The 25,120-nt window shown below is 40.1% G+C and overlaps 2 protein-coding genes across 3 annotated transcripts in view; one reads left to right on the top strand and one right to left on the bottom strand.

Annotated features, from left to right (window-relative positions):
• Positions 1 to 25,120, top strand: part of lig3 (ligase III, DNA, ATP-dependent) — a 159,136-nt gene that overhangs the window by 115,852 nt on the left and 18,164 nt on the right. The window contains exons 4-6 of the mRNA XM_074609994.1: positions 2,160 to 2,232; positions 7,103 to 7,168; positions 11,779 to 11,920. The gene's annotated coding sequence lies outside the window, so the exon portion shown is untranslated. The remainder of the gene's footprint in view (positions 1 to 2,159; positions 2,233 to 7,102; positions 7,169 to 11,778; positions 11,921 to 25,120) is intronic.
• On the bottom strand, positions 8,844 to 24,638 carry tmem248 (transmembrane protein 248). Of its 2 annotated transcripts, none has more exons than XM_074610006.1 (7): positions 24,307 to 24,638; positions 22,491 to 22,649; positions 21,256 to 21,544; positions 17,149 to 17,299; positions 16,047 to 16,230; positions 14,055 to 14,236; positions 8,844 to 13,115 (listed from the first exon to the last, which is right to left on the bottom strand). In XM_074610006.1, the coding sequence occupies exons 1-7, from the start codon at positions 24,307 to 24,309 to the stop codon at positions 13,058 to 13,060; spliced, it is 1,026 nt and encodes a 341-aa protein (XP_074466107.1). In that variant the 5' UTR covers positions 24,310 to 24,638; the 3' UTR covers positions 8,844 to 13,057. The 2 variants fall into 2 exon arrangements, with proteins under 2 accessions (XP_074466107.1, XP_074466108.1); XM_074610007.1 differs by having other exon boundaries at positions 14,093 to 14,236.

Here is a 25,120-nt window from a genome sequence, read left to right as displayed (position 1 = left end):
TGCATTCAAAAAACTGCATGTGATTATCATAAAGTGGGCATGTCTGTAAAGGGGAGACTCTTGGGTACGATTTTTTTTCTAGTTTCATATGATACCAGTATCTTCACTCTAGCTCTAAAACTGAACCTGCTACAGCCTCTGAAAGACAGTAAAGCCATCCTGCCTGATTGCCTGATCTCTGGGGGTTAGATCATAAGACTCTAATAAAGCAGCGTCTGTGCTTTGGACGTAGTTAGAGGCAATTAATTATGTTACACCCCCATTAGTCTGATAAGGTAATAATGAGACTGGAACTTGTTACTCTGTAGTTTATTGTGGCCGTCAAACAAGAGACCGATCCTCCCCACTTTCCTAAAATTGCATTATGGGAAAAGTTTGCAGATTAAGGGCTGAGTGTGTGTGTGTATGTGCACACATACACGACAAGTGGGCTTTAGAGAGATACTGTAAGGCCATGCTCGTCTGTGAACAATGCATTGAAAGATAACAGTGTGGGACTCTGGGGTATTTAAAGTAGCCCTCTCTCAACGCCCAGACACTCACAGGCAATTATCTCCAATAAGCAGTGAGACGAGTCAACAGTGACCCTTTCTACCTAAACACAAAGGCTGGAGAAGCCCCAGGCGTCAGCTGCCTGACAAATAGCATCAGCACTGCAGAATGAAGACAAAACGCACCCACAGTCACAGCTAGATTCTGCTTTGGCAGACCTGCTAGTTTATTGATTTCAAATTTTAGATTTTGCAACAAAGCTTTCATGATTTCACCAAAGAAATCACAATGCTGCCAGTTATGCAAACCAATGTGAAGCATCAATATCACCTGGCATTAGTGTCTTTGTAGTTGTTTTGAGTCTCGTTGTGGTTGTTTTGTGTCTCTTTGTGGTAACTTTGAGTCTCTTTGTAGTTGTTGTGTGTCACTTTGTGGTCATTTTGAGTCTCTTTGTGGTTGTTTTGTGTCTCTTTGTGGTTACTTTGAGTCTTGTGAGTCTCGTTGTGGTTGTTTTGTGTCTCTTTGTGGTCACTCTGAATCTTTTGAGTCTCTTTGTGGTTGTTTTATGCATCTTTGAGTCTCTGTGGTTGTTTTGTGTCTCTTTGTGGTCACTTTGAGTCTCTTTTTAGTGGTTTTGTGACTCTTTGTAGTCCTTTTGTGTGTCTTTGTAGTCATTTTGAGTCACTTTGTAGTCAGTTTGTGTCTCTTTGCAGCTGTTTCGCATCATTTTTTAGTTGTTTTGTGTCTCTTTGTGGTCATTTATAGTCTCTTTGTGATTGTTTCGTGTCACTTTGTAGTAAGTTTGTGTCTCTTTACAGCTGTTTTGCATCATTTTGTAGTTGTTTTGAGTCTCTTTGTAGTCGCTTTATGTCTCTCTCTGGTCATTTTGAGTCACTTTTTAGTCAGTTTGTGTCTCTTTGCAGCTGTTTTGCATCTCTTCGTAGGTGTTTTGCATCTCTTTGTAGTTGTTTTGTGTCTCTTCGTAGTCCCTTTGTCCCCAGAGATGGGGTTGTTTTTAAAGCAGCTTTATAAAGCCTCCAGCCCCCTTTTAAAAGAAGTGCAATCCCCGTGGCGACTCATTGACAGTTTGGTCATGGAGCGCCCAGACCGATCTCTCCCGATAGGAAATGATTGTGCTCGAGGTCGAAAGGCCTCAATATGATGCACCTCAAATATGAATACACACTAAAGGTGCCACCCAGGGCAGATGACTTCCCCTCTGAAGTTGACTTTCTGCAAATACAAACAGCCTGGTGGCCATGTTTTCTGTGGGTAATGATGCACAACAAACAATTTCATTCTGTATACTGATGGCATGTCATCACCTCACTGGAACTGTTGAATAAATGTCTTTGTTAGAAATAACGAGGCGTTCTCAGTTTTGTACAGAAAGTTTCTTTCGTTTTACTGACTGAATAGGATGCATTCACTTCTGCATTTATATTCACACAATGATGGCATTATTGCCACCACTGTGAGACAATAGACTGTGTCTAGATGATTTTGCAAACCGGATTCTTCTCAATAATCCTGTTTACGTGACAGGATTACTGTTTACTGACGACGGGGAATCTGGAGAAAACTGTTGAAATTGGAGCTTTATTGGATTAATGAAACACATTTCCCTCTCCTCACTGCTAAATGAAGTCATTTGGCTTTACTTTCAGAAGAAGAAGACGTTCCATGTCCCAAGAACAGAGTGATCTTCTTCTTCTTCAGGTCATCGTCGGGATGTCTCAGGTACGGCTAATCAACTGCACTGTATAAACTGGGAAGCTGCTGTACGTAGAGTACCAGGCACCAGCCCATCAGTTGATACGTTTAGTCTAATTTTGCAAAAGCCTGTCGCTTGTTGCAACATCTTTCAAACCCGTCCTGTCCCCTTCAGATAACTGCATTAAGTTATGCAGCAAGGGAAAGGACTTTACATCCTACAAACTGCTGTGGATGACAGATATGGAAAAAAATCACTCCTTAATCAAGTCCAATGCACGCTCTATAGTCTAGGCCAGGGGTCTGCAACCTGCGGCTCCGGAGCCACATCTCTCTCTCTTTAGCTCCTCTCCAGAGGCTCCCTGTGGATTTATAAAAAGAAATTAGTCATTTTTATTTATCATTGTTGTAGGTCTATGGTACGACAGTACGACGGAGTATTAGGGCCACATTTAGGAAAAATAAATAAATCTGAGATTTCGAGAATAAAGTCATAATATTATAAAGTAGTAAGTTTACATGTTATTTTCTTTTTTTCTCGTAAAGTTATGACTTTATTCTCGTTATATTATGACTTTTTTTTCTGGTAAAGTTATGACTTTATTCTTGTAACATTACGACTTTTTTCTCGTAATATTATGATTTTATTCTCGAAATCTCCGATTTTTTTTCCTCAATGTGGCCCTAATACTCCGTCGTACACTTGCACTTTGGCCCTCACTGTATTAAACTTATATACTATATACTTAGACTATAAACTGTGTTACCTTCATCATAATGCTCAAATGTTTTGCGGCTCCAGACAGATTTTCTTTTTAATTAATTATTTTGCCTAAAATGGTTCTTTTGATAGTAAAGGTTGCTGACCCCTGGTCAAGGAATTATAGTCTTAATCATATCAAACAAAACAACAGAGAGTCACAACAGCATAAAACAAACAAAATTAAATTTTACAGTGGTCTGATCCAATAGAATCAAACATATTTGGGCCATATTTGAATAGATGAAACACAGTGTCACAAGCCAATCGGATATCTCACGCCACCGTCCCGCATGCATTACGTATTAGCTTACATAAGCACACGTCGAAAAGATGATTGGATTTTGAAATAGATTTTTTGATTGTTGTTTATCAAATATTGTGAAATACGTGCATAATATGACCAGGATATTATCTAAAAGGGTTAAAAATGCATTTTTCATCTCATCTCGACTTTAAATTGGGCATATAGTGACAGGAAATGCACTCTCTGTATGTAGGACAAAAACAAGAGCAGGCTTATTTAAAAAGTTTCTCTTTATGTAATGATTTTGGTCATATTCGGTGAATAATTCACCGCCCAAGCAGACCTCCCTGTTCTGCAAGCCCATTCATTTTTATTGCGTGTTTCATTTTCAATATATTCGGCCTCATAATGCACTGCGCCCGTCTCTGACAGTCTGTTGGTGAATGAGCTGCTCTCGCCGTTTTACCAGCTGCGTCCTTGATCATTAGCTTCTGAAAAAAACAAAAACAGTCTTAACTCCGACTTCCTCCTCGGCTGCTGACTTCCCTCTGCGGAATAACAGTTAGCCATTTATAACAAGCAGCTTTGTACACGACTGAGTCCTAAAGCTGTCTTTGTTTACAGTGTTGTTTTTCAGAACAGGAGCGTAGATTAAAAATAAAAAAAGGATAAACAATCTTTGTGAAATTGCATGTCTTGTCTGGAGAAATCTGATTAATAGTCTCCTAACAAGCGCTCCAAGGAGGCTGCGCCACTCCCATCTCGCAGGAATTGAGTGTAAATGAGGGAGTCAAGGGTAAGGGTGACCTTTTCAAAGACGCTTGTTAATAATGGCCCTTACTGACGCCGGAAGTTTTTTTGGCTGCACACAGTTTTGGCACCAACACAATATTAAATAACTTTTCTCAGTCATTGCCAGCTTCATGCCGGGAAGTTTTAGCTCTGCGATGCTGCTCGGAGGTAGGACTGCTCTAATGAAGTAGATACCAGACGTGTCAGTAGACGGAAACAACCAACTGCACCCGTTCCATTAACTACAATGTAAACCCATCCACGTCAACAGTAAACACACCCGCTTAAAGCCCCCCTCCAGACAGTTTTACTTCCTGTTTTTTGGTCAACGTTCTTTCTCAAACAGAGAATGAGGGTGTGGTTGATAATTAGACGTAATTCGTTACCATGGCAACCAGATTTCATTGTTTTTCAACCCAGTTTAGATGAATTTACTGTTTATCAGAACACAAATGAGACAAGAATTAGCGCAACACACCGACTCTCTCTCACTCGCCCTCTTCTTCACCGTCTCCTCCTGGCGAGGCGGCCGTCTGGCTGCTGCTGCTGCTGCTGCTGCTGCACCGAGGAGCCGCACCGCCGCACGATGGCCACAGTGCACCGGAGAACGGATAGACACGTTGCCGAGGTTCGCTGTTTGAAATGCACTTTTCGGGACATTTTGGAGGTGCACTATCCACCATTTATTTCTCTAACGGAACTTTTCTCTTGTTTTCTTTTGGGCCGAAAGTTGTGCGCTCCCCGTTGTTCGGACTTGTTAGAGGGATCATCGTTTTCAGACAAACAAATCGCTGTTCATTCATGTCCTGTGTTCACACCGTCAAGTAACCATTTAAGTAAGTTTCACTGTGAAAATGTAATTTTAAGCCCAACCATGTTGTTTTTTCCTAAACCTAACTAAGTGGTTTTGTTCCCTAAAACTAAGCAAGTGTTTTTGTTTAATTCACAACATCAAGTACTTGTTTACTGCGACCGAAAAGTGACAGCGACGGCCGTGACGAAGCGTCCGTATGAGACGAGTTGGAATGAAAACATGCTGGGTGATCCCAAATCAAAGCCTCAAAAGTTTAGTTAGTGTTTTGGGTTCCTCCTCTTTGCATGAACTAAAAACAAACCTGTTTCTTATTCTCATACAGTAAACCAGATCAACAGTATGTCAAACATTGAAGGACGCCGTGTTTGAAAAGATGCAGAGACTCCTTTGTTCCATTATGAATGTCTTTCAGGGACAAACTGTGTCCTTCCTGAGCTGTTCCAGGCTGAATGCGTCAATCTGTAGACGGAGAGGCAACCGGCCCTGCGTTATGTTTTTATATTGGAAATAAAATACAATGTTTAAATGTCTGGGTGGGTTCAGCTAGACTTAATGACAAAACAGCAAATACAGTTATTTACATTTTCAGTTTGGCTTCAATTTAGTTTCAGTTAGGTTCAGTTTCAGGGTGAAGGTACCATATATAGATATCATATGAAACTAGAAAACCTAAAGAATCCACTGGTTATCTTTCAGATGATGTACACCACTTCTATGTGACATCTACAGTTGACCTGCTATCTCCCCCTAAAGACCCCCTGTAGCCCTCTAAAAAAAGACAAAAACAAGTCTATAGTGTGTCTCGGAGGGTTAAGAGAGGATGTTGATGAAATCATTCTCTCATCTACATATATCTCTGCTAACGCTGCCCTCTGGTGGTCACAACCTGGAGCTTCTGCTTCAGCAGATGAAATCAATTTCAGTATCCAGGGGGGATGCAACTGTGAATCTGTGACAACAAGCTCCCTGTGATCCTGGAAAAAAATGAAATGAATTAAACATCAGAGTGTGGAAGACAGTGGTTTGTGACAACATCAGCATAATTGATGCAACTGAGCAATCACAGCTGGAACACCTGCTTTTTATTAGCTGTGGTGTCTAATGATGACAAATGGGATTTTTTTGGCATAATTCTGCTTTAATATTTAAATGGATTTACTGGTTACAGATGAAGAGATTAATCAGACAGAAAGGACTCTGCAAATGTCTGTATATATTTATTACTGGAATCAATTAACAACACAAACAATGACAGATATTGTCCAGAAACCCTCACAGGTACTGCATTTAGCATACAAAAATATGCTCAAATCATAACATGGCAAACTGCAGCCCAACAGGCAACAACAGCTGTCAGTGTGTCAGTGTGCTGACTTGACTATGACTTGCCCCAAACTGCATGTGAACCCTAAAAGAGTCTATAATCGGGCCTGTCTGAGTTGTAGCCTTCTTCTTTTGCTCATACTGTATGTGCGTTAAAAAGGTCGTTATTAGAGAGGGAATCCAGCTTTAGTCGCCCCGTACAACATCAAATAGTTGATTGCTATTGCATTTTCTTACTGGACAGTTCCGGAGCAGTGCTGGCATATTTGGCTCCTCCAAAAGTCTCTGGCTTAAAGGCTTTCCCTCTTATCTTTGTGGGAATTATGATCAGGATGTGATATTGAATATTAATCACTGTCATGTCTGCTGGCTTCCACGACACGTTTCTGAGCCACATGGAGATTTAAAATAACAACCAAAATAACATTCAAAGGCTGATGACAACCAGTGGGCTTCACCGACCAATCTAGATCCAATATTAGAAGCAAACAGATGACGGATGACGACAGCATCCTAATGTCCTCCCTCACTGTCCACTTCCTCTCTACGTCCTCCCACTGTGTACACAAACTCCTACATACTGTATACTCACTGCTAAGTGGTTGCTTTCTAGTCAGGTGCCTTAATCCGACATTACACTCCATTTCACCCCATTATGTGTATTTTAAAAGATGTGTGCTGCTCGCTTGTGTGGAAGATGCTTTGTCCATATATGTGCACGTCAGTATGCACGTGTATTTCTTCAGTGTTTTTATATAATGATAATGTATATAGTTTGTCAAGAACTCTATCAAAACAAGTTAAAAGGCCGTGCTATGACTTTAAACGTTTGTCTCGTATTGTCTCTCAAAACTTTGGACATAAATCTTTTAAAATGTCTCATAAAGACGTTGGGAATTAATCAAACAAAGTGTTCTGGTCCACTGTTCTTAAAGAGTTGTTTGTTCTCTCTCTCTGCCAGCTCCTGGATGTGAGGACAGACGAGGAGGAGGAGCAACATAACCTTCTCTAAAGGACCAGACCAGTGGTAAAGGAGCAGGTTTCAAATGTCTTCAAATTAATTCTAATGGCGTAATGAAATGAAATGAAGCCAGCGGCTCCAACAGGTAGACAAATAGATCTAAAAAGTCCCAGTGTTCAATGTGGATATAGTGAAGATGAGGTGATACTGATATAAGATGCTAACACACTCACAATAACAATGCTGGTATGCTTTAAAGTTCGCAGGTACATGTGTAACGTTTACCATGTTCACCGTTTCAGTTTAGCAGAGGTGTGGACTCGAGTCACAAATCTGATGACTTTAGATTCGACTTGACAAAATCAAAGAAGACTTGCAACTCGACTTGGACTTTAACACCAGTGACTTCACTTGGACTTAAGCCTTTTGACTACTTGATACCTTCCCCAAAGCCCAGAAATGTGTATGTAAGTATGTTATTTAAAAAGTGTGCCACAAATGAATTCATTTCCTTTATCAACTAACGTTAACGCTATTCATTCCCAGCAAATTGACACTTCATTCCGCTTTGTTTGAACCAATCTGACAGCATCCAATAAAGCAGAGAACCATGAAGAACTAACGTTACGTTACTGAGCGCCAGTTAGAAACAGGCAACAACAGCTGTCAGTGTGCTGACTTGACTACGACTTGCCCAGAACTGCATGTGATTATCATAAAGTGGGCATGTCTGTAAAGGGGAGACTCGTTGGTACCCATAGAACCCATTTACATTCACATATCTTGAGGTCAGAGGTCAAGAGAGCCCTTTTGTTTTGTTATTTAACCTCCTTCCCGACTAGCTTGTATGACATGTTTGGTACCGATGGATTCATCAGGTTCTCTAGTTTCCCGCTACAACCTAAAAATTGCAAGTTGCATTAATGCGTTAAAGAAATTAGTGGCGTTAAAACAAATTTGCATTAACACGTTATTATCACCCTACAAAAAATAATGTGTTAATGTAAGTAATGAACTGGGAAAGTTTCATAATGATATTCGCACAAATGTCAGAATCAAACTTAAAGGGATGGATCCAGTGATATTCCTTATATTTCTTAATGTCACCAAATCTCATGAAAAGACCACAATGTAATTGATTTAACTATTAAGTTGCCAAAGCTTGATGTAGCTAAATGCAAAAACTATTAAAACCACTGATGAGGCCCATTGTTGCACTGCCTGACATGTTTATTTATTATGATGAAGATAGGCATTGTACTTTATTTTGACTCAAACCACATAAAAATCGTCCTGCTGGTGTAAATTCTCATAGCACCTATTAATCCACGGCAACAAATGCATTATTTACTCCTGTTTGAGTAACGTTTGCTAAACATTACAGTGCTCAGCTGCTTTTTGGAAATCATTTAGCCTTTTTAAAAAAGGAATCTACTTATATGTGAGCTGTTTTTTCATCTTTGGTAGAAACTGGTTGCTGAGAGCCACAGACAGGCTGCTGAAGACCGACTAACACATTGTTAGTCTTCTTGCCAATAACAAAGCATATCGCCAGTCTTATTCTGTAACTCCTACATAGACAGCTTGAGCCCTGGACTTTCCACTATTTAATATTTTCCCTGGCATTTTACTTTCAATACCCGGCAAATTAGTTCAATTAATTTCCTCTGGCAGATCATTAATCTCCCGTCGACACAGCGGTGGGCGGCGGAGAGAAGGACGCTCACGAACAAAAGTGATGTTGAACTTTAGAGACAGTTTATTTAAACTTGGATTCATTTACAGCAGTTCCACTGGAGAGGGAAAAGGGTCTGAATGACGCTCTAGCCACATTAAACCTACGGTCCTATCTACTGTATGTACAGGGAGGAGGATGCAGCTCCATAGTGCAGAAGGCACACAGTTGGCTTAATACTCGCCTGTAAGCGCTGCTAACATGACAGAAAGGATAATGAGGTGAGAGACTTAATGTCAAGCCGAGGACACTGAGCGATGATGCAACTGAGGAGAATATGTTTTTACTCCAGTCCTTAGTGATATAGTGGAGTAGTTTAAAAACTACAGCATCTGCTCCTTCTTAAAAACCCATTCGTCTAAATGTACAAGCGTGGTGATGGGAGCCTCTTGTAGCCCAGAAGTGATAAAAATGAGCACTGTGTTTGGATTTATTCCTGTAAAGCTGGTGCGTTTTACAATATGTGATATGTGAAACAAAGAAACTGTACAATGTTAAGGCATTTTTGCAATTATAGAGATGCAATTCTAACCAAAAATGAAACACAAGGAGGGTATAAGAAGCCGGTAGACGCAAGTCGCCAACATTACTTGTGATGGTTTGGCAATAATATGGCATGCTTCGTTCACAACTTCCCTTCGCTCACGTACAGCCTGCCAAACACCACCCCAAGTAACCAACCGTCCAATAGAAAGGCGAAGTCCCGCCCCCTTCCGGTGGACCACAATGGGACCTTACTTCAGAAAAAATATGAACGGTAGTCAACGGCAACAGACAAATAATGTTTTGATCCTGTTTGAGTTGCGCCATGAATCACACAAATGATGTTTGTCAATTTAAAAGATAATTTTGCAAATCAAGAAAGTCGCAGTTTGTTGTAAAACTGTTGACGTATCGGACTGTGAAAATACGGTTGGTAAGGGGCAGGACTTCCCTCCAAATCTTCCCACCAAAAATAAAATCAAAAGCATGAGTCCCTCCGTGAAAGCACAGGAGACGGTGATGACCGTAAGCAACAGATCCATGCTCCAATATGATACAGATTTAGGAAGACTTGTCCTAGCGTCATTCAATACAGGAAAAAACAAAGGTATCACAACCCGACATCTTCCACTCATTCATCAACACACAAATCAAACAATAAATGTACAAAGTGTTTGATACGATAATGTGGCAAGAGATTCATTTCTGCCACAAAAAGGATAATAATAATAATATATGAATACCACTCGAACAAAAACACAATTCAAGTAAAGCCTTTTAAACTGGAAAAAAAAAATAGAATCAAACTACATCAGAGTTTTAAAATCACTTCTTGGAATTTTTGCATCTCAAGATTTAGATTATGCTGCTTATAAAAAAGTACATTCAACAGGTACATCAATTATGGAACAAAATTATAACAGAGGTAAGTAAAACGTATCAGTAATTAAAAATAAAAGTCGTACACAACAAATATTAAAGGCGGAGTTAGACTGTGATTTGTTCTCTAGTTTTCCTTTAAGACTGTAGGAAGGTTTTACGCTCCATCTGCTCCAAGCAGAGATCGGACAAATTTGATAAGAATAGATTTGTTCTTGTTGACTCAAGATCTTAACCTAATTATTTTTTCTTTATTGCAAATCTAATATGCGTTCAGTACATGTAGAATAAATGATTGTCAAAGTCAGCCGTGCTCTCAAAAATATAAAAGAGCATGAATTTCATCCTTAAAGCTACAGTTAGAGTTTCAGCACAACGCTACGAGTCACAACAAGTCATGAAACACGTCAGGGGAGTTTGATTTCTGTGCCCAGTCAAGTCCATATAGACTTGTTCCATTACATTTACAAGTATCCTTTCAATACGAGATGCTTTCAGAGAATCGCAGTCTAAAGCCGCCTTTATTCATCCCAAACTCACTCACACACACACATTCGCACACCAAGTGAGTTTTTGCACATTTCTGTTGCACTAGAAAATAATGAAAAATTCAATGATTTAATCATAAATATATTATCATAGTTATACAAATATAATTATATACTAATATATAATTAATAGGGCTGTCAACGTTAACGCGATAATAACGCAAATTCGTTTTAACGCCACTAATTTTTTTAACGCATTAACTTGCGGTTTTTAGGTTGTAGCGGGTTCAGTTTTAAAGCTAAGGAGAAGATACTGTCAACATATGAAACTAAAATAGTAAGGAATCCATCGGTACCAACCATGTTATACTAGCTTGTCGGGAAGGAGGTTAAATAACGCTCCAACCTTGCGCTAAATTTTCAAAGAGGTCCCTTGACCTCTGACCTCCAGATATGTGACTGTAAATGGGTTCTATGGGTACCCACGAGTCTCCCCTTTACAGACATGCCCACTTTATGATAATCACATGCAGTTTTGGGCAAGTCATAGTCAAGTCAGCACACTGACACACTGACAGCTGTTGTTGCCTGTTGGGCTGCAGTTTGCCATGTTATGATTTCAGCATATTGTTGTATGCTAAATGCAGTACCTGTGAGGGTTTCTGGACAATATCTGTCATTGTTTTGTGTTGTTCATTGATTTCCAATAATAAATATATACATACATTTGCATAAAGCAGCATATTTGCCCACTCTCATGTTGATAAGAGTATTAAATACTTGACAAATCTCCCTTTAAGGTGCATTTTGAACAGATAAATAATGTTAAATTTATTAAATATTTGAATCGACTGACAGCCCTAGTAATTATATTAATCTTTAGAAGGAGTCCAGCTGAAACAAGATTTAATTCAATATATGTGACCTTGGACAAAAAAACAAATCACAGGAGCAAATAACACAAAATGTGCAAGAAATCTAAAAGGTGCACTAACTATGCAAACACGTGCAACTGATAATGATTTAAAATAAAGCACAAGTCAAATTTACATTAATAGGACAAAGATCACAAGTTTGATTTCAAACCACAGGCTCGTCATACTGGAAGAAAAAAACAAAACAAAAAGAAGAGAAGGATGGCTGTGGAAGAAGTAGGACCGGCGAGTTCATGTTGGAAAGAGAGACGGTGATCTCCCCCCCCGTCATGTTTTCGCGCGAGCAAGTCCACCGAAGGTAAGGCAACATAACGTTTCGCTTCATCCAGGTATTGAACATTAAGTCAGCAAATAAAAGACGAGAGGCAGGTGAGCGATGAAGCCACAGAGTAAGGAAAACAAAAGGCAGAAAATCATGTTTTTAAAGTGAGACAACATCTTAACTCTTCAACACAGACCACAGGAAGCTCCACAGCTTATTACACTGCCATTCAAATGACTGATAAGCCTAACAGGGGACCCATTCACTTTACTGTTGGTTCTGTATAACAGTGCGTAGCATTTAGGGGGATCTATTAGCAGAAATGGAAGATAATATTCATGTTTTCTTTAGTGTATAATCACCTGAAAATAAGAATCGGCGTTTATATCTACATAGGGAGCGGGTCCTCTTCACGGAGTCGGACAAACGGACAAACCAAATCAACGCAATCTCACTCCCAACTCGTTAAATGCCGCCAAATCCTACACACTGCACCTTTAATGTGCACAGTGCAATCATCTAAATACTTAACTCCACTTTAATTGACATTGCAGACACACAGGGGAACATTTAATTAAATTAAATAAACTACTTTTGAGCAGACTTTTTTGTGCAATGTCCAAATTCTGATTTCACTGTCGGGTCTGTTGCAGAGAAAAGAGCTAAATTCATTCTCTTCTCTGTTGAAGCTGCAGTGACAAACTGACTATTCAAGCGTATTTAGTTCACTTAAACACATTTCAAGTGACTAAACATCATGATTTCTCAGAGAGAAGATACTCTTTGTTTTGATAAATGCCAATGTTTCTTGTTCTCTGTGGTTTGTCTATCTTGCTTGGTAAATGAGAGCGAATAGGAAAAACGGCTGTGTCGTTCTCGGGTCTGGCCTTCTGCTTTTGTTTATGTACTGCATGTTCTGACATGGCACACGGGGACTCAGGCAGAAATAATAATAATAATAATAAAAGAAAACGGTTTTGCACAGAATATCAGATTTCCTACAAATATTTACACGACAGATACAGGCACTTGTATATCTTTGGTTGGAAAAACCCAACATTGCAAGAGTAATGCATTCACAGAGCTTTTGTGTCCCTTATTGTACTTCCAGGGTTTCACTAGGCAACTGGTATGTTTATTTATACTTCTTCTGTTTCTTTGAGTTTGTCCATGTTACAGGTAAGTTCTGACATAGCTCTCGGATGTCTTTTTAACCCTCTGACAACGCCACCTGCAACAGAAGAAATGGGTTTTAGTGCAGCTTGACAAACTCGAGACAGGGATTAATTACTGCATGCAGGAAATGAAAAACACAGAAACAGGACAGGAGCAGTGAAATTAGAGGAAGGTGACAGAAAAGATTCATTAAGTTTGATCAGATTTCCTAAGGTAATTTTGACCAACCAGTAGCAACTACTGTGTATATGTAGCAGCATGCATTGCTCTCTGCCAAAGTGTCATTCTTGATATTACTATCAGATGGCTTTAAGAATTATGCGCATAAAAACATCAAATCTCTTCAGTAAGCAGTGAAGAAACCACCACTGTGTGGAAAAACTGAATACAATAATTATAATAAAAGATAATTAAGCAGCTAAATTGTCACTATCAAAGTGAAGGACATCAGAATTCAGACTGGAATTGCCACTTAAAGTGCCCCAAATTAAGCTCTGTGCAGCTGGTATCACAATTTCTGCAAATTTATAATCTAAAATCTGCGTTTCCGCGGGCTGGGTTAGTCCGCTGTATTCACGCCACTGATTCAGCCAACATTGATATTATTCTGGAGGCAATATAACATTATGTTAAATATACTGCAGCTTGATGTGTTCATCACTGAGAGAGCGGAGCTTAATTTGTGTAGCTATTCTTTAATAAAAACAGATCTACACAACAAGATATGGACATATTCTGCACTATTTGGTCGGCAGATCCGTTTTAATTATTGCAGAGAAGAAGAGAACAAGCACAGACAACCAAAGAGAGCTCTTAGAGGAAGAACTGCAGAGCTCATTTTGCTCTGTTCTCAAGTAGAAGTAGAAGTAGGAAAACCAACAGAAACATACAGATGTCCATGTATTTTTGGACGGTTAGCAGAGAAACAGCAGAGTGATTGGAGCAAGTCTTTAACCAATCACAGGAGGTCAATCGACGCTTTCGCTGAAACTACCTGTTCTCGTCATATAGCACTGCTGGTGACTGTTGTACCTTCTCAGGGCAGAAGTCGGGGTTGGTTTGCCGTACTTTGCCAGGCCGCCCTTTGATGACTGCATAGCAGAACATCGTGATGACCATGACAAACAGGAAGTAGCTCGTGTGCATCAGGTGCAGGTTGATGAGGGAACGGTCGTCCTGATAAGAAAGGGTTAAAAAGACAGAATCAATATCACAGTAACTTTTATTGTAATCAAAAGGCAATATGCATTTTTACTTTTCATTTAAATTCCCACTGCTATAAATAGTTTTCCAAATCTATATTGTAGGTTTAGGGATGTCACGATATAACCGTTTTGACGATACACATATTGTGTAAATGATCTGGCACACCTTAAATCATTGTCCCTTAACGTGACAGCCCTACATAGGGTACATCTCTGCAGTTCATACCGCCCTCCCTTGTTGGGTCTAACTTAATAATTACATCACTAGGAGTCTTTTTTAAATAAGTTACTGGCTGCTGTTTAATATAACTTAATGCCAGCTGATATCAAAGACTTTTAAAGAGTTTTTCTTTTAATGCCAAATACATTAAAGACTTATTTTAATTGCGCGGTAAGCCTGAAGAGTGCAGAAATAAAACTCATATCTAGAATTAAAGCCTTTCCAGACATTTTTAATTTGGGCTCCCTGCATGTGGGAATGAAACAGGAACATCAGGTGTCGATCTGTCTCTCTCAGTTATTTTGTTGATGATGGTGGAAAAGGCTTTCTGGAGCACCACTCACTCACTAATCCTCTGCGAGTTGAGTTGGGCTCAGATCAGGTAACTGTGTGCAGGCACAGCATATATTTTCAAATTGTTTTCAAGCTCACTGGACCATTCAGGGCCCAGTTGTAGCCTGTCAATGGGATCATTGTGATCCTGGAACAATCTACCGCCATCAGTATACAACTACGACTAAATGGCTTTCAGAATGTGTTCAGTCACATTTACCTTGTTTTATAAGGGAGGGAAGTGAGTCATCCTATTTTCTGCCAACAGCTGAATACACAATACACTTGTGTTGTGCTGCAAAGACTTTATAAGTATAATATTCTAGAAAAGATAATGTATAAGTGGGTATAAAATACAGTATGAACATTAGGGGTGGGGGAAAAATTGGATACAGCATAGTATCGCAGTATTTTGCGTGGCATTATTGTATCGATACATGGACGTCAAGTATCAATCTTGTATTATATAAACTATTAACCTCTTAAAGGGACTATTTGTGACTTTCAGAAATGCTTGTTAACAGCGACACCTGTGGCCGTGAAATCAACGAAAGTCAGCGTCGAGCTCGCGCTTGCTCGCTCTAAATATACCTGAATGAGCGTCACTCTAAACAGTGAGGCGACACACGTCAGCTAAAACCACAATATCACTCTATATTTCACCTGCTTGGCAGTAATGTTAGCTGACCAGACGAAGGTCTCTCCATGAACATGATTTAGATCTGATCCTAGTGTTGGCTTTTCCTGCCTCAGCGCAGGCTGCGGCAGCGGGGCTCTGCAGCGAGTAACTTGTCGTCTCTGCCCGCAGCCGGAGTGAACAGTGAAAACACCGGCACCCGGTCGGTAACGAGACGGTAAGGTTTCTCTTTGCAGAGTCCCGTCACTTCACAAGACACGGAAAATCTCTGTTGGTCTGGAGGAGCTGCAGCATTTATTTCTGCACAAACGTCCACATTCACTAGATATCCTCAGAGCTAAACTAACTCTCCTGCAGTGTGTAGTGAGCGCGCGTTCACGTCTAGAGGTGGAGCGAGTACGCGAGAACGCGCGCTCTGTCTGAGTGAAGGCGAGCAGGCAGAGGAGACGAGGCTCCGGCCACACGCGAGCGCGCATATGAGAGCGCGCATGTGTCCCGACCTGGTACATTTATACGCTTACAAAGTTACAAACAGTCCCTTTAAATAAAAATTCTGAATAATATTGAAAGAAAGAGGAGGCGGTGACTCACATCAGGAACGATGACCGTGAGCTTTGGGTTGAGTGCGTGGTACAACTTGCCGATGGCTCCTTTGTAACACCAGAAGGGGTTGTAGTCCTGGCTGTACTTGGTGTCGGAGTCGCGGACCGTGGTGAACACCTTGTACCAAGACGTGGCGTTGTTGTACGTCTCTGGCACGCAGTGCGGCGGCTGCCTAAAAAAACGAAAACACAGATGGATGTCTGTTGACTGGCGGCGTGGAACGGTTCACATCATGTCGGTTATGTAGCTGTTGTTGAAGAATGTATTGCTTCATTTATATAATTCTCTGTATTTACTCATCTGTTTATTTCATAATATCTTATTATCTAATATCGGCCAGTTCCATCTGGAACAAACATTACCTTCATCCATCAGACAGGATAAAAATAGGATGTGGATATATCGGAGGGAAGGAAAGCAAAAGACTAAATCCACCACGGTGTATAATAATAATAAAGCAAATTCAATATACTGACAAAATGATAGCTAATTATTTATACTTTTTCACATTGTGCAGTTTACCTTTGGGCTCCGAGAGGAATCCAAAGCCGTATCTAAGACGACCAATACCCCATAATACTTCCCATTGAAGTGAGATGCAGTGTGGCATATAGTGTGAGACTTAAAGTGGTTTGGAAGCAAAGACAAATTACCAATAACTGAGTCACTCTGTCATTTCAGCTGATGGTTGCCAGCTTCAAATAGGATGCTTGGAAATGCAACCCTCTTTAATTATGTTACATGCAGCAAAAACAAGAACTGTGTTGAACTGCTATCTCCGAGGAAAATAACAAGTCCAGCAAGTCATCAGGAAATTGAATTAAAGCGGAACAATTAATGGCAATGAGACGGCAAAGTGGTGCACACAGGAAGTCCAGGAATCTTAACAACACACCATGCAGATGACGAGAATATAAGACTAAACTGAAAGTATGTTGTTTTCTCAGAGACATTGTATAGAAGCACTAATAGTAAATATGATCAGAAAGAATATCTTGAGTCTGGGAGACTGTATTTCATTTAGTCTCACTGAGCTCTAGGCAGAGATATAAAGTGTGTCCCTGTGAGTCAGGGAGGCAGTCCAACTCACACTGTGACTGGGAAGATATTGCTGGCCGCCGTGATGGTCATGCAAGTGCTGAACACCACCTGCTCGCAGTGGCCGTGCAGCACACACTCGTCTGAGTTCCAGGATACAGGCAGGGTGAAAGTGATGTTTATTTCTTCATGGGCTTCCCGGCCTACACACAAAAACATGTGAAAATACAATGTGAGACTTTTAGAAAAAACTGTTTCTCCTCATTTCTTTCACTTTCCAACAACACTGAGTTGATTTATATTTCTATGAAACACACCAGTGAGCACAATTCAGGGTTCAATGTTTTTCAACATGCCCGGTCAGGGAGAGTGGGTCAGAAATCTACTTGCCCAGAGTCAATTTTGATAAATTGTTTTATTAATTAGCGGTAATCAAATTACAACAAAGACCAAAGTTAATTGTCATGTTTAATCTTTATTTAAGTAAATTAATCTGGAGTTTCGTTCACATCCTCTAACGCCACCCAACTAAACTCTTGTTTCCAGGAGAATTGAAATGCTCGCTTGCCATTCAGCTCATAAGCTTTGTCTTTACCCAACGCCATTTTCTCAGGAGTGACCGATCGGTACCAAAGAACGGATATTGCTAAGAAGTCAATTGATTGTTCCATTGCAACATCAGCGCCCAGCAGCAGAGCTACACTTCTGCAATTTTGGACTGAAAACGACAACAGGATGCCAGTAAAACATCCGCCTACAAAGTGCCGTACAAAAGTAAAACTAAATGATTTCCATTCTATTGTCATATTTAATATCTCTACCAAAATGTCCTGTGTTGAACAATAAAAATATTGTAAATATGCATACTATTATAACTATTTAATTACTTACTTATTTAGTTATTAAACTTTTTTGCCCGGCTGATTCCCAGAGGAGCATAAAGTGAGACAAGAAAAAAAATAAAAATTCTTGAGAGCAATCTCATCTTTTTCATATCAAGGATCTAAAACCGATGTCCCATAGAGCACAGACCATGGATGTATAAGAGGTTGTGTCCTAGGTTGAGCACTACTAGCTACTGGCCGATAGCCGGTTGTTTGGTTACAGAGACGTTAATACATCGGCCTCGGTACAGGCTTACAGAATACAGCCCATGGGTGTATTATAAGACAATAAAAGTGATGAGTTACAACCAATATATGCATTATTACAGCAGCGTACAGCTAGCAGGAAGCTGGCAGTACCAGATATGTCCCGTGGGTCTGATGCACGTTCATTATGTAGGAATTAAATAACTCTGGATTCAGCTATTAATTTTTTTTTTATTTTTTTTTAAAGTTATTTTTTGGGGGCATTTTCCATTTTTTATTGACAGGACAGTGGATAGAGTCTTGAAAGGGGGGAGAGAGAGAGTGGATGCGGAAAGGGCCACAGGCCGGATTCGAACCCGGGCCGCCGCGGTCAGGACCAAGCCTTAATACATGGACGCCCGCTCTACCAACTGAGCTAACCCAGGCGCCCAGCTATTAATTTTTTAAGTTGTAAAATGAACTATCTTCTGAATCACAGACGTCTCTTTATTCATTCGGCAGCGCCATCTAGCAGCTGTTGTCAAAAAGCACCGGAGTTTCGTCTCTTTGCTTCTTTACTCTTTGTCGATACTGCTCATGTGCAACTCTCAACATAGATGAGAAGGAGGCGAGATGGATCACTCCTTAGCTACTTCCATCATCATCGGCTCCGAAAAGAACGAGGTGTTTAATTATTTTTTCACTACTTGCGCAATTGGGCAAGTGAGTTGGCTAGATTGACAAGCCTGACGTGGCATTTTCCCTGCCCCGGGCAAACAGGCAATCCTTATTGTTGAGCCCTGCAATTCTTAGGCCTCTAACTTGCATATCCACATTCCCATCATTGTTATGTTGACATGGGAATAACTGTTTATGACTAGCCACGATCAGGCTAAAACAACCTGCAGGCCTAAAGAGAGGCGCCTCTGAGCTTTGAGGCAATTATTAGAGGCTAGAACAGGATAAACAACATGCATTCAACTCCCACAGCAGGAAACCAGGGAGAGACACAGCAGCAGCATTTGATGTCACACCAAGCTACTCCCCTGATAACCAACGACAGGCGGATTTTGTGGGCTTATGCAATATTTATCAAACTGCAAAGGGGATTAGACGATTATCAGTCAAACTGAGTGGAGTCCTGGGTGTGAGTTAGGATAGAAGTGTTTGTGTCGATATGAATGTATATCTAAACGGAGGACAAACAGTTCTCACAGTATTGGTTTACTACCAAGTCCTACCATAAAGGATTCGGTAGACTTAGAGAAGCATAATTCAAGATGATAATTTATACAGAAAACCAATCCAGATGTCAAAATAATATCAAATATACAGTATATGCTGGTCTATTTAACAAAAGATCATATTTTTTTAAATAAAACTTATATCATTTTATCAATAATAGGTACTATAATTTAAGGAAAACTGTCTTCGAACAATTAATTGATTTTGCAAGGCTCCTATAAAAGTCAACATTTCCTAGGTATCCTCTATTCAAGCCCTATTCAGACTATTTGCTCAGTATGAAAACACATTTGCAGAGCACCTTGATATTGACTTTGCTCATCCAGTCTAGTGGCTTTAAAATTGAAGATGCAGGTACATGTTGTTGACAAACAGCTAATCCTGTTGCTAATCCAATAGCACCGTAATGTGAAAGACAAACAAATGCCTGAAACAAGGGAAAGGTTGTTCGTGGAAAGTTCAGTATATCAAGTTTTGTACTTTCAGTAACAGCAGCAAGATATTAATCCGCAAAAGGGATGAGATTATCAGAGCACCGCAGAGTTCAAAACAGAGAAGCAGAGCTTTCCGGTCCAGCCGGCTACTTTGTTACCGGCTGTGACGGCAACGCTGGTATTGTTGTATTATCTGTGTGTGAGTCATCGTGGTAAAATGTGAACCTGGAGACACCTACTGTAGCGGGAACTACCACAGAGGAGGTGTTTACATTTTTGTTGTCTGTCTGTGGACAGATTTTATCACCGCAGTGACGTCGGAATCGTGCAAAATGCAGTGATGAAACTTTACAGCTGTGTAGTTGAGATCAAAATGAAAGCGGAGTTCGAAGATGGGTGTGGTCCAAGCAAAGGCGTCGGATTTAGGGGGTGTAGGAAGTAGGGAAGGGGCCATTGGCTCCCAACGACCGACTCTAGGTCGGCTTGGAAAGGCATTTTACAGCACCCCTCGCACAGACCTCGCCACTGAGTCATCTCTCCCTGTGGGGAGAGACGGAGCTCCCTGCTCCCGGCCCGACTGTCAACTGGGACAGACTGTCCTCAGTGCTGTGTGCACTGATTGTGACTGTGACACTGTAACTGTTTTTGCTGTGTCATCACCATATACAGTATATCAATACAACCAATGTGTTTATGATTAAATTGTTTTCAAGAGCACCAAGTTCTTCATAGATCTAGCCTCTTCATTTTGCTCTCAAAGTGCACCAGATTGATGCATTTCACTTTAAAATATAGGCTACAAGATTACAAAACACACGCTCTAAGGAGACAAAGGCAAAAGCCATTAACACATACCATGTAGACATGATGCATTCAGAGGTTCAAAGTCACATTGCTCTGCTTTCTGAATCCTTTAGGTCTGAAACCTATAGGAGGACTGAAGCTTAATGTTACACAACGCCGCCACTGTTTGCTCACCATGTCTAAAGTAAAGTCACCACACAAAGAGGTAAGTTAAAACCCATTAGAAGGACAAACTCCCACACTCAAAGGGAGGGAATTACCTCCGTACAGTAACCACATAAAAACATTCCAGGTTGGGAACATACAGACACTATAGACTGCAGACGATACTCACGTGGCAACAACAATGACTACTTCAACATGCACAACATATTCAGTTTTTGCCCTTATTCCGAAAAAGACAATATTCCTACGAAGCTGTTTACATGGCTAATATTCATAATAATAAAATTAATATTCCACTAATATTCACACAGGGCTGACCGTAAACAGGAAAGACATTGTGTGTCTCAAACTGCCGTAAAAACCCAGATTGAGACTCATATTGTGATGTATACATGTCCAAAGAATGCTCCTAAAACCTGAATAATGAGAGAGAGAACCTACCAGACAGGCCAAGCTGCTGCCCCAGCACTGTGGCATACAGGTGGGTGATATTGCGAGAGTAGCCTCCAAACGGGCGCTGGGGGTCCAGCGTGAGGGTGATGGGGACTGAGATGTTGACGGTTCCCGAGTCGTCCAGCAGCAGGGGAACCTGGGTGCTGGAACGAGCTTGGCCGCTGGTCACGATCATGCTCTCCGGCGTGGTCGACTCGTTCAGACCGTGCTTTATCGTTTCATTCTCTGACACGCAAAAGTCCAGCTCGTTGTAGCGCAGCAGAAAGGTGTTCCAGTCCTGAGAGAGAAAGTGGGTTTTAATTGTTGGACAAGACAATATATTGTGATTATAGCAAACATTAGGGGTCATGTCATGTCCGTTCTGTATCCTCCAACCAAAACAAACCGCAACGAGCCAAAACAAGAAAGTAGAAAACGTTGGAGGGTCCACGTGGATACGACCTGCAGCCTCACATGTTAACTCCAAAGTGGTAAACACTACACATACAGTAAAGTATGGAAACACTTTGGGTTTCACACATTCAAAACTTACATATTTTGCTAAGTAAACGTCCCTACAAGTGTATGATTCAACTTTTTCCCCAAGAAAAGTTAAATGCAATAAATCGCAATACTTAAAAGTGCAATACAGATCGAATTGGCACCCAAGTAACGTGATAGTATCGGAACAAGACATAAGTGTATCGTCCCAGCCCTACCAAACATCTATTACCTTTAACACAATTTAACTTTCTCACATTGAAATGTGGTATGCCCATGCACAGAACTTTTGTTAGTCTCGTTATTTATCAGCAGATACCATATCCACTACTATCTTTACAATCCATCCAAGCATGATACTCCCTACAACCTTTTTGATTTGCATATGCTTCATATTCACATCCACATGCAAAGATATATTTCCATCTATTGTGAACTGGAAGCACACTACTGTATAATCACACTTTGACTGGCTTTGACGTTTTGTTCTCTCCAATTCTAATCTTTACAGTCATGTGTATATTAAAAACCAGGTGGAAAGGGGGTCAAATGTACTGTTTAGCTTGCTCAGTATATCCAGAAAACCTGGATTCCCTAATTGTTATACTAAAACAAGCTTCCTTTAGTCTTACAGACGGCCACAAAGGTCATGAACTGACATTTAGCATCAGCAGTGACCACATCTTACAGATATTGAGAGCTTCTTAACGGCCATTAAACTTCATCTCTTTTAAAGAACTCACCTCCGTGAACTCCGGAGACTTGATCTCTTTAATCTTGAAGAAATAACCGATGGTCAGGAAGGCGATGGCCACTGCACTGACGCTGATCATAAAAATGACCAGCGGAGGACGGTTGTTGATGTAGCTTCTCAGGTTCTCTATAGGATTTAACAGGTACACCTGCATGTGGACAAATAAACACAATGTGCCAACATTTAGGCATTAATCTCATGTATCACAGGGGTTCCTAACAGCAGTAGTAAATAATACAGTAAGCATTGACAGACACTTTAAATGTTTCTGTATCTGTGTGTTCATGATGAATAATGAAGTCACAGATGTACAAATCTGACCTGAACAATAGATAATAACTGCCTGGGCCTAAACTGTATCTGTATCTGTATTAATATGATAATTGATCGTCTTTCAATGCAATTAAACTTAAAAAAAATTATGAAATTATATGAGATATAATGATACACAATTAAGTCATCTAAATTGATAATAACAACCACATACTAACTCAAATTTCTCAGAAAATCTGAATTGATAAAACAGTCAGTGTATGGAAATATTTTTTTTTTATCTATAATTTGACTTTACTATCTGTGAAAAATGTTAATTTTGCACTAAAGTTCTAAATTAAATGAGAAAATACTCAATACTTTTCATTTGTCAAGTATTTAATTCACACAGGAGTATACAAAAATAGGATTTACCGTGTGGTTATTTCATGTATTGTACACTATTTATTTATTTATTTATTGAATTACCAGGCAGAAATCATGCAATATCGCGATATATATAAATGGGCAGGATTAAATGTGGTAAAAGGTGTGTAGCAGTCCGGGACATAGATTTGTTTGAGATTTAAATTGTGCAAACGTTAAATGTAGCTTAGTTTGAATCTCTGATGACTGCTTACAGATGTTGCAAAAATTGCATTGCAAACAAACACATTGCAAACACTGCATTGCAAACACAGTGTTTTGCAAAATGAGCATGATAGGGACCTTTAATGAAACAAGTGTTTCTGCCTGCAATACTATCAACTTTAAAATTAGGGTGTTGTACGGTACCTGATAGGATGCATTTTTTAATCTAAGACTGTAAAAGACTTTATTATGCAAAATATCTTACACTTATAATCCAGTGTACACCAAATGCAAAGCACTTAAGAGGGAGTGTTATATGTTAGGCTATATAAAGAAAAGATAGTATAATCAATCTCAACGGTTTTACAAACCAAAGCACTTTTGTTAAAGTTTGTCAGAAACTCTCTCCACTCTTCCCAGTCTTAGATAGTCTGACATCATGTCCTTTTAATGTTTTTTACTATGGCGTAGTACCATAACTGTTACTGCATAATTACAGATACTTCTCATTAGAGGTGCCTTCTTGAGCAATATTGTTCTTTAGGTTAACTTTGGCTACTGATCGTCCTGTAGAGCTAAGTAAGGCTGGTTCTCCAAGTTTATCCTCCTTCAAAATACCATGACGAGCTGCAGCCTTCAGTAAGACAAAACTGTAAAATAATGTTGTTTTTATTTTAATTGCATGCACCCTAATTATTCATAAGAGGTTGTAATCCATGCTCTATCATTTTCAGGACATATGGCATTAAAACAATATAACTATAAATTGAAAGGACACTGTGTTTTGTCTCTCTGCAGCCAGGTGACAGCAGCAGGAGCTGTCAACATAACAGCACGATGAGCTAGCTCACCTGGCCCTCTGACATTGTTGCAAGATGTGACAACAATGCAACATATTAAGGATCAAACTGCAACATTATCTGACTAAATGTATCAAAACAACACACATAAGAAGCTCTCACCATGTTTTCTTTCTGTGCATGCGTCGGATGCTAGCTGGGAGGTTGTTTGCAGGCCACAATAAAGGCAGCTACTGCTAGATACTGCTGCTATCTTAACTTGCTGTTTCTGAAGCTTTACTAGTTCCTCCTGCTGGAGATACAGCTGAAGAGCAGAAGTCGGTGTTCGGTGGAGGCACCGCGTTGACTGCTTCCCATTCTCTGCTCTATTATAGTTCACTGCTGGCTGTGTGAGGAGAAATATCTGTTGTTTTACAGCCTGCTTGAATAACGTCAATAATACTGTCTCTGAGTCCAACCACCGACATCTCCTCTCCGCTAGTGATGTGTCGTTAAGAACGAGTCAGCTCTTTGAGCCGGCTCTTTTAAGTGAACCGATAAGAGAGCCGTTTTTTCTTTTTTTTTCTTTTTTTCTTTAATTAATTCAAGGCAGAATGATAGGATAATCTTCTCCGCCACACGGGCACTCCATGCACTGACTGTAGTGATGTTACGTGCTGTGCCGAGGCTTCGGAGCGTGTGTCGAGTAATCCAGGAAGTTTTCCGCGATGCGCGTGACGAGGCTTGTATCGTTTTAGACCAATTACGTCATTGATGACGTCCGAAGCCTCGCTGCCCGGCCATACCATGTGACTGGTTCAGGAAGTGGTTCAGATTTTCACTGGTTAAACCAATGCCACAGAACACTAATATTACCCCTCCTTCCATTATTATATTATATTACACTACACTACAATTATTACACACATAAGATGCATTACTCATAAAACAATTACAGTTTATAATACATGTATGTTATATACTGATAATATACTTA

The sequence above is a fragment of the Sebastes fasciatus genome, chromosome 16, assembly GCF_043250625.1.
Source record: "Sebastes fasciatus isolate fSebFas1 chromosome 16, fSebFas1.pri, whole genome shotgun sequence".
NCBI lineage: Eukaryota > Metazoa > Chordata > Actinopteri > Perciformes > Sebastidae > Sebastes > Sebastes fasciatus.
The sequence above is the reverse complement of the archived record's forward strand: the minus strand, read 5'-3'. Positions and strand labels throughout refer to the sequence as shown.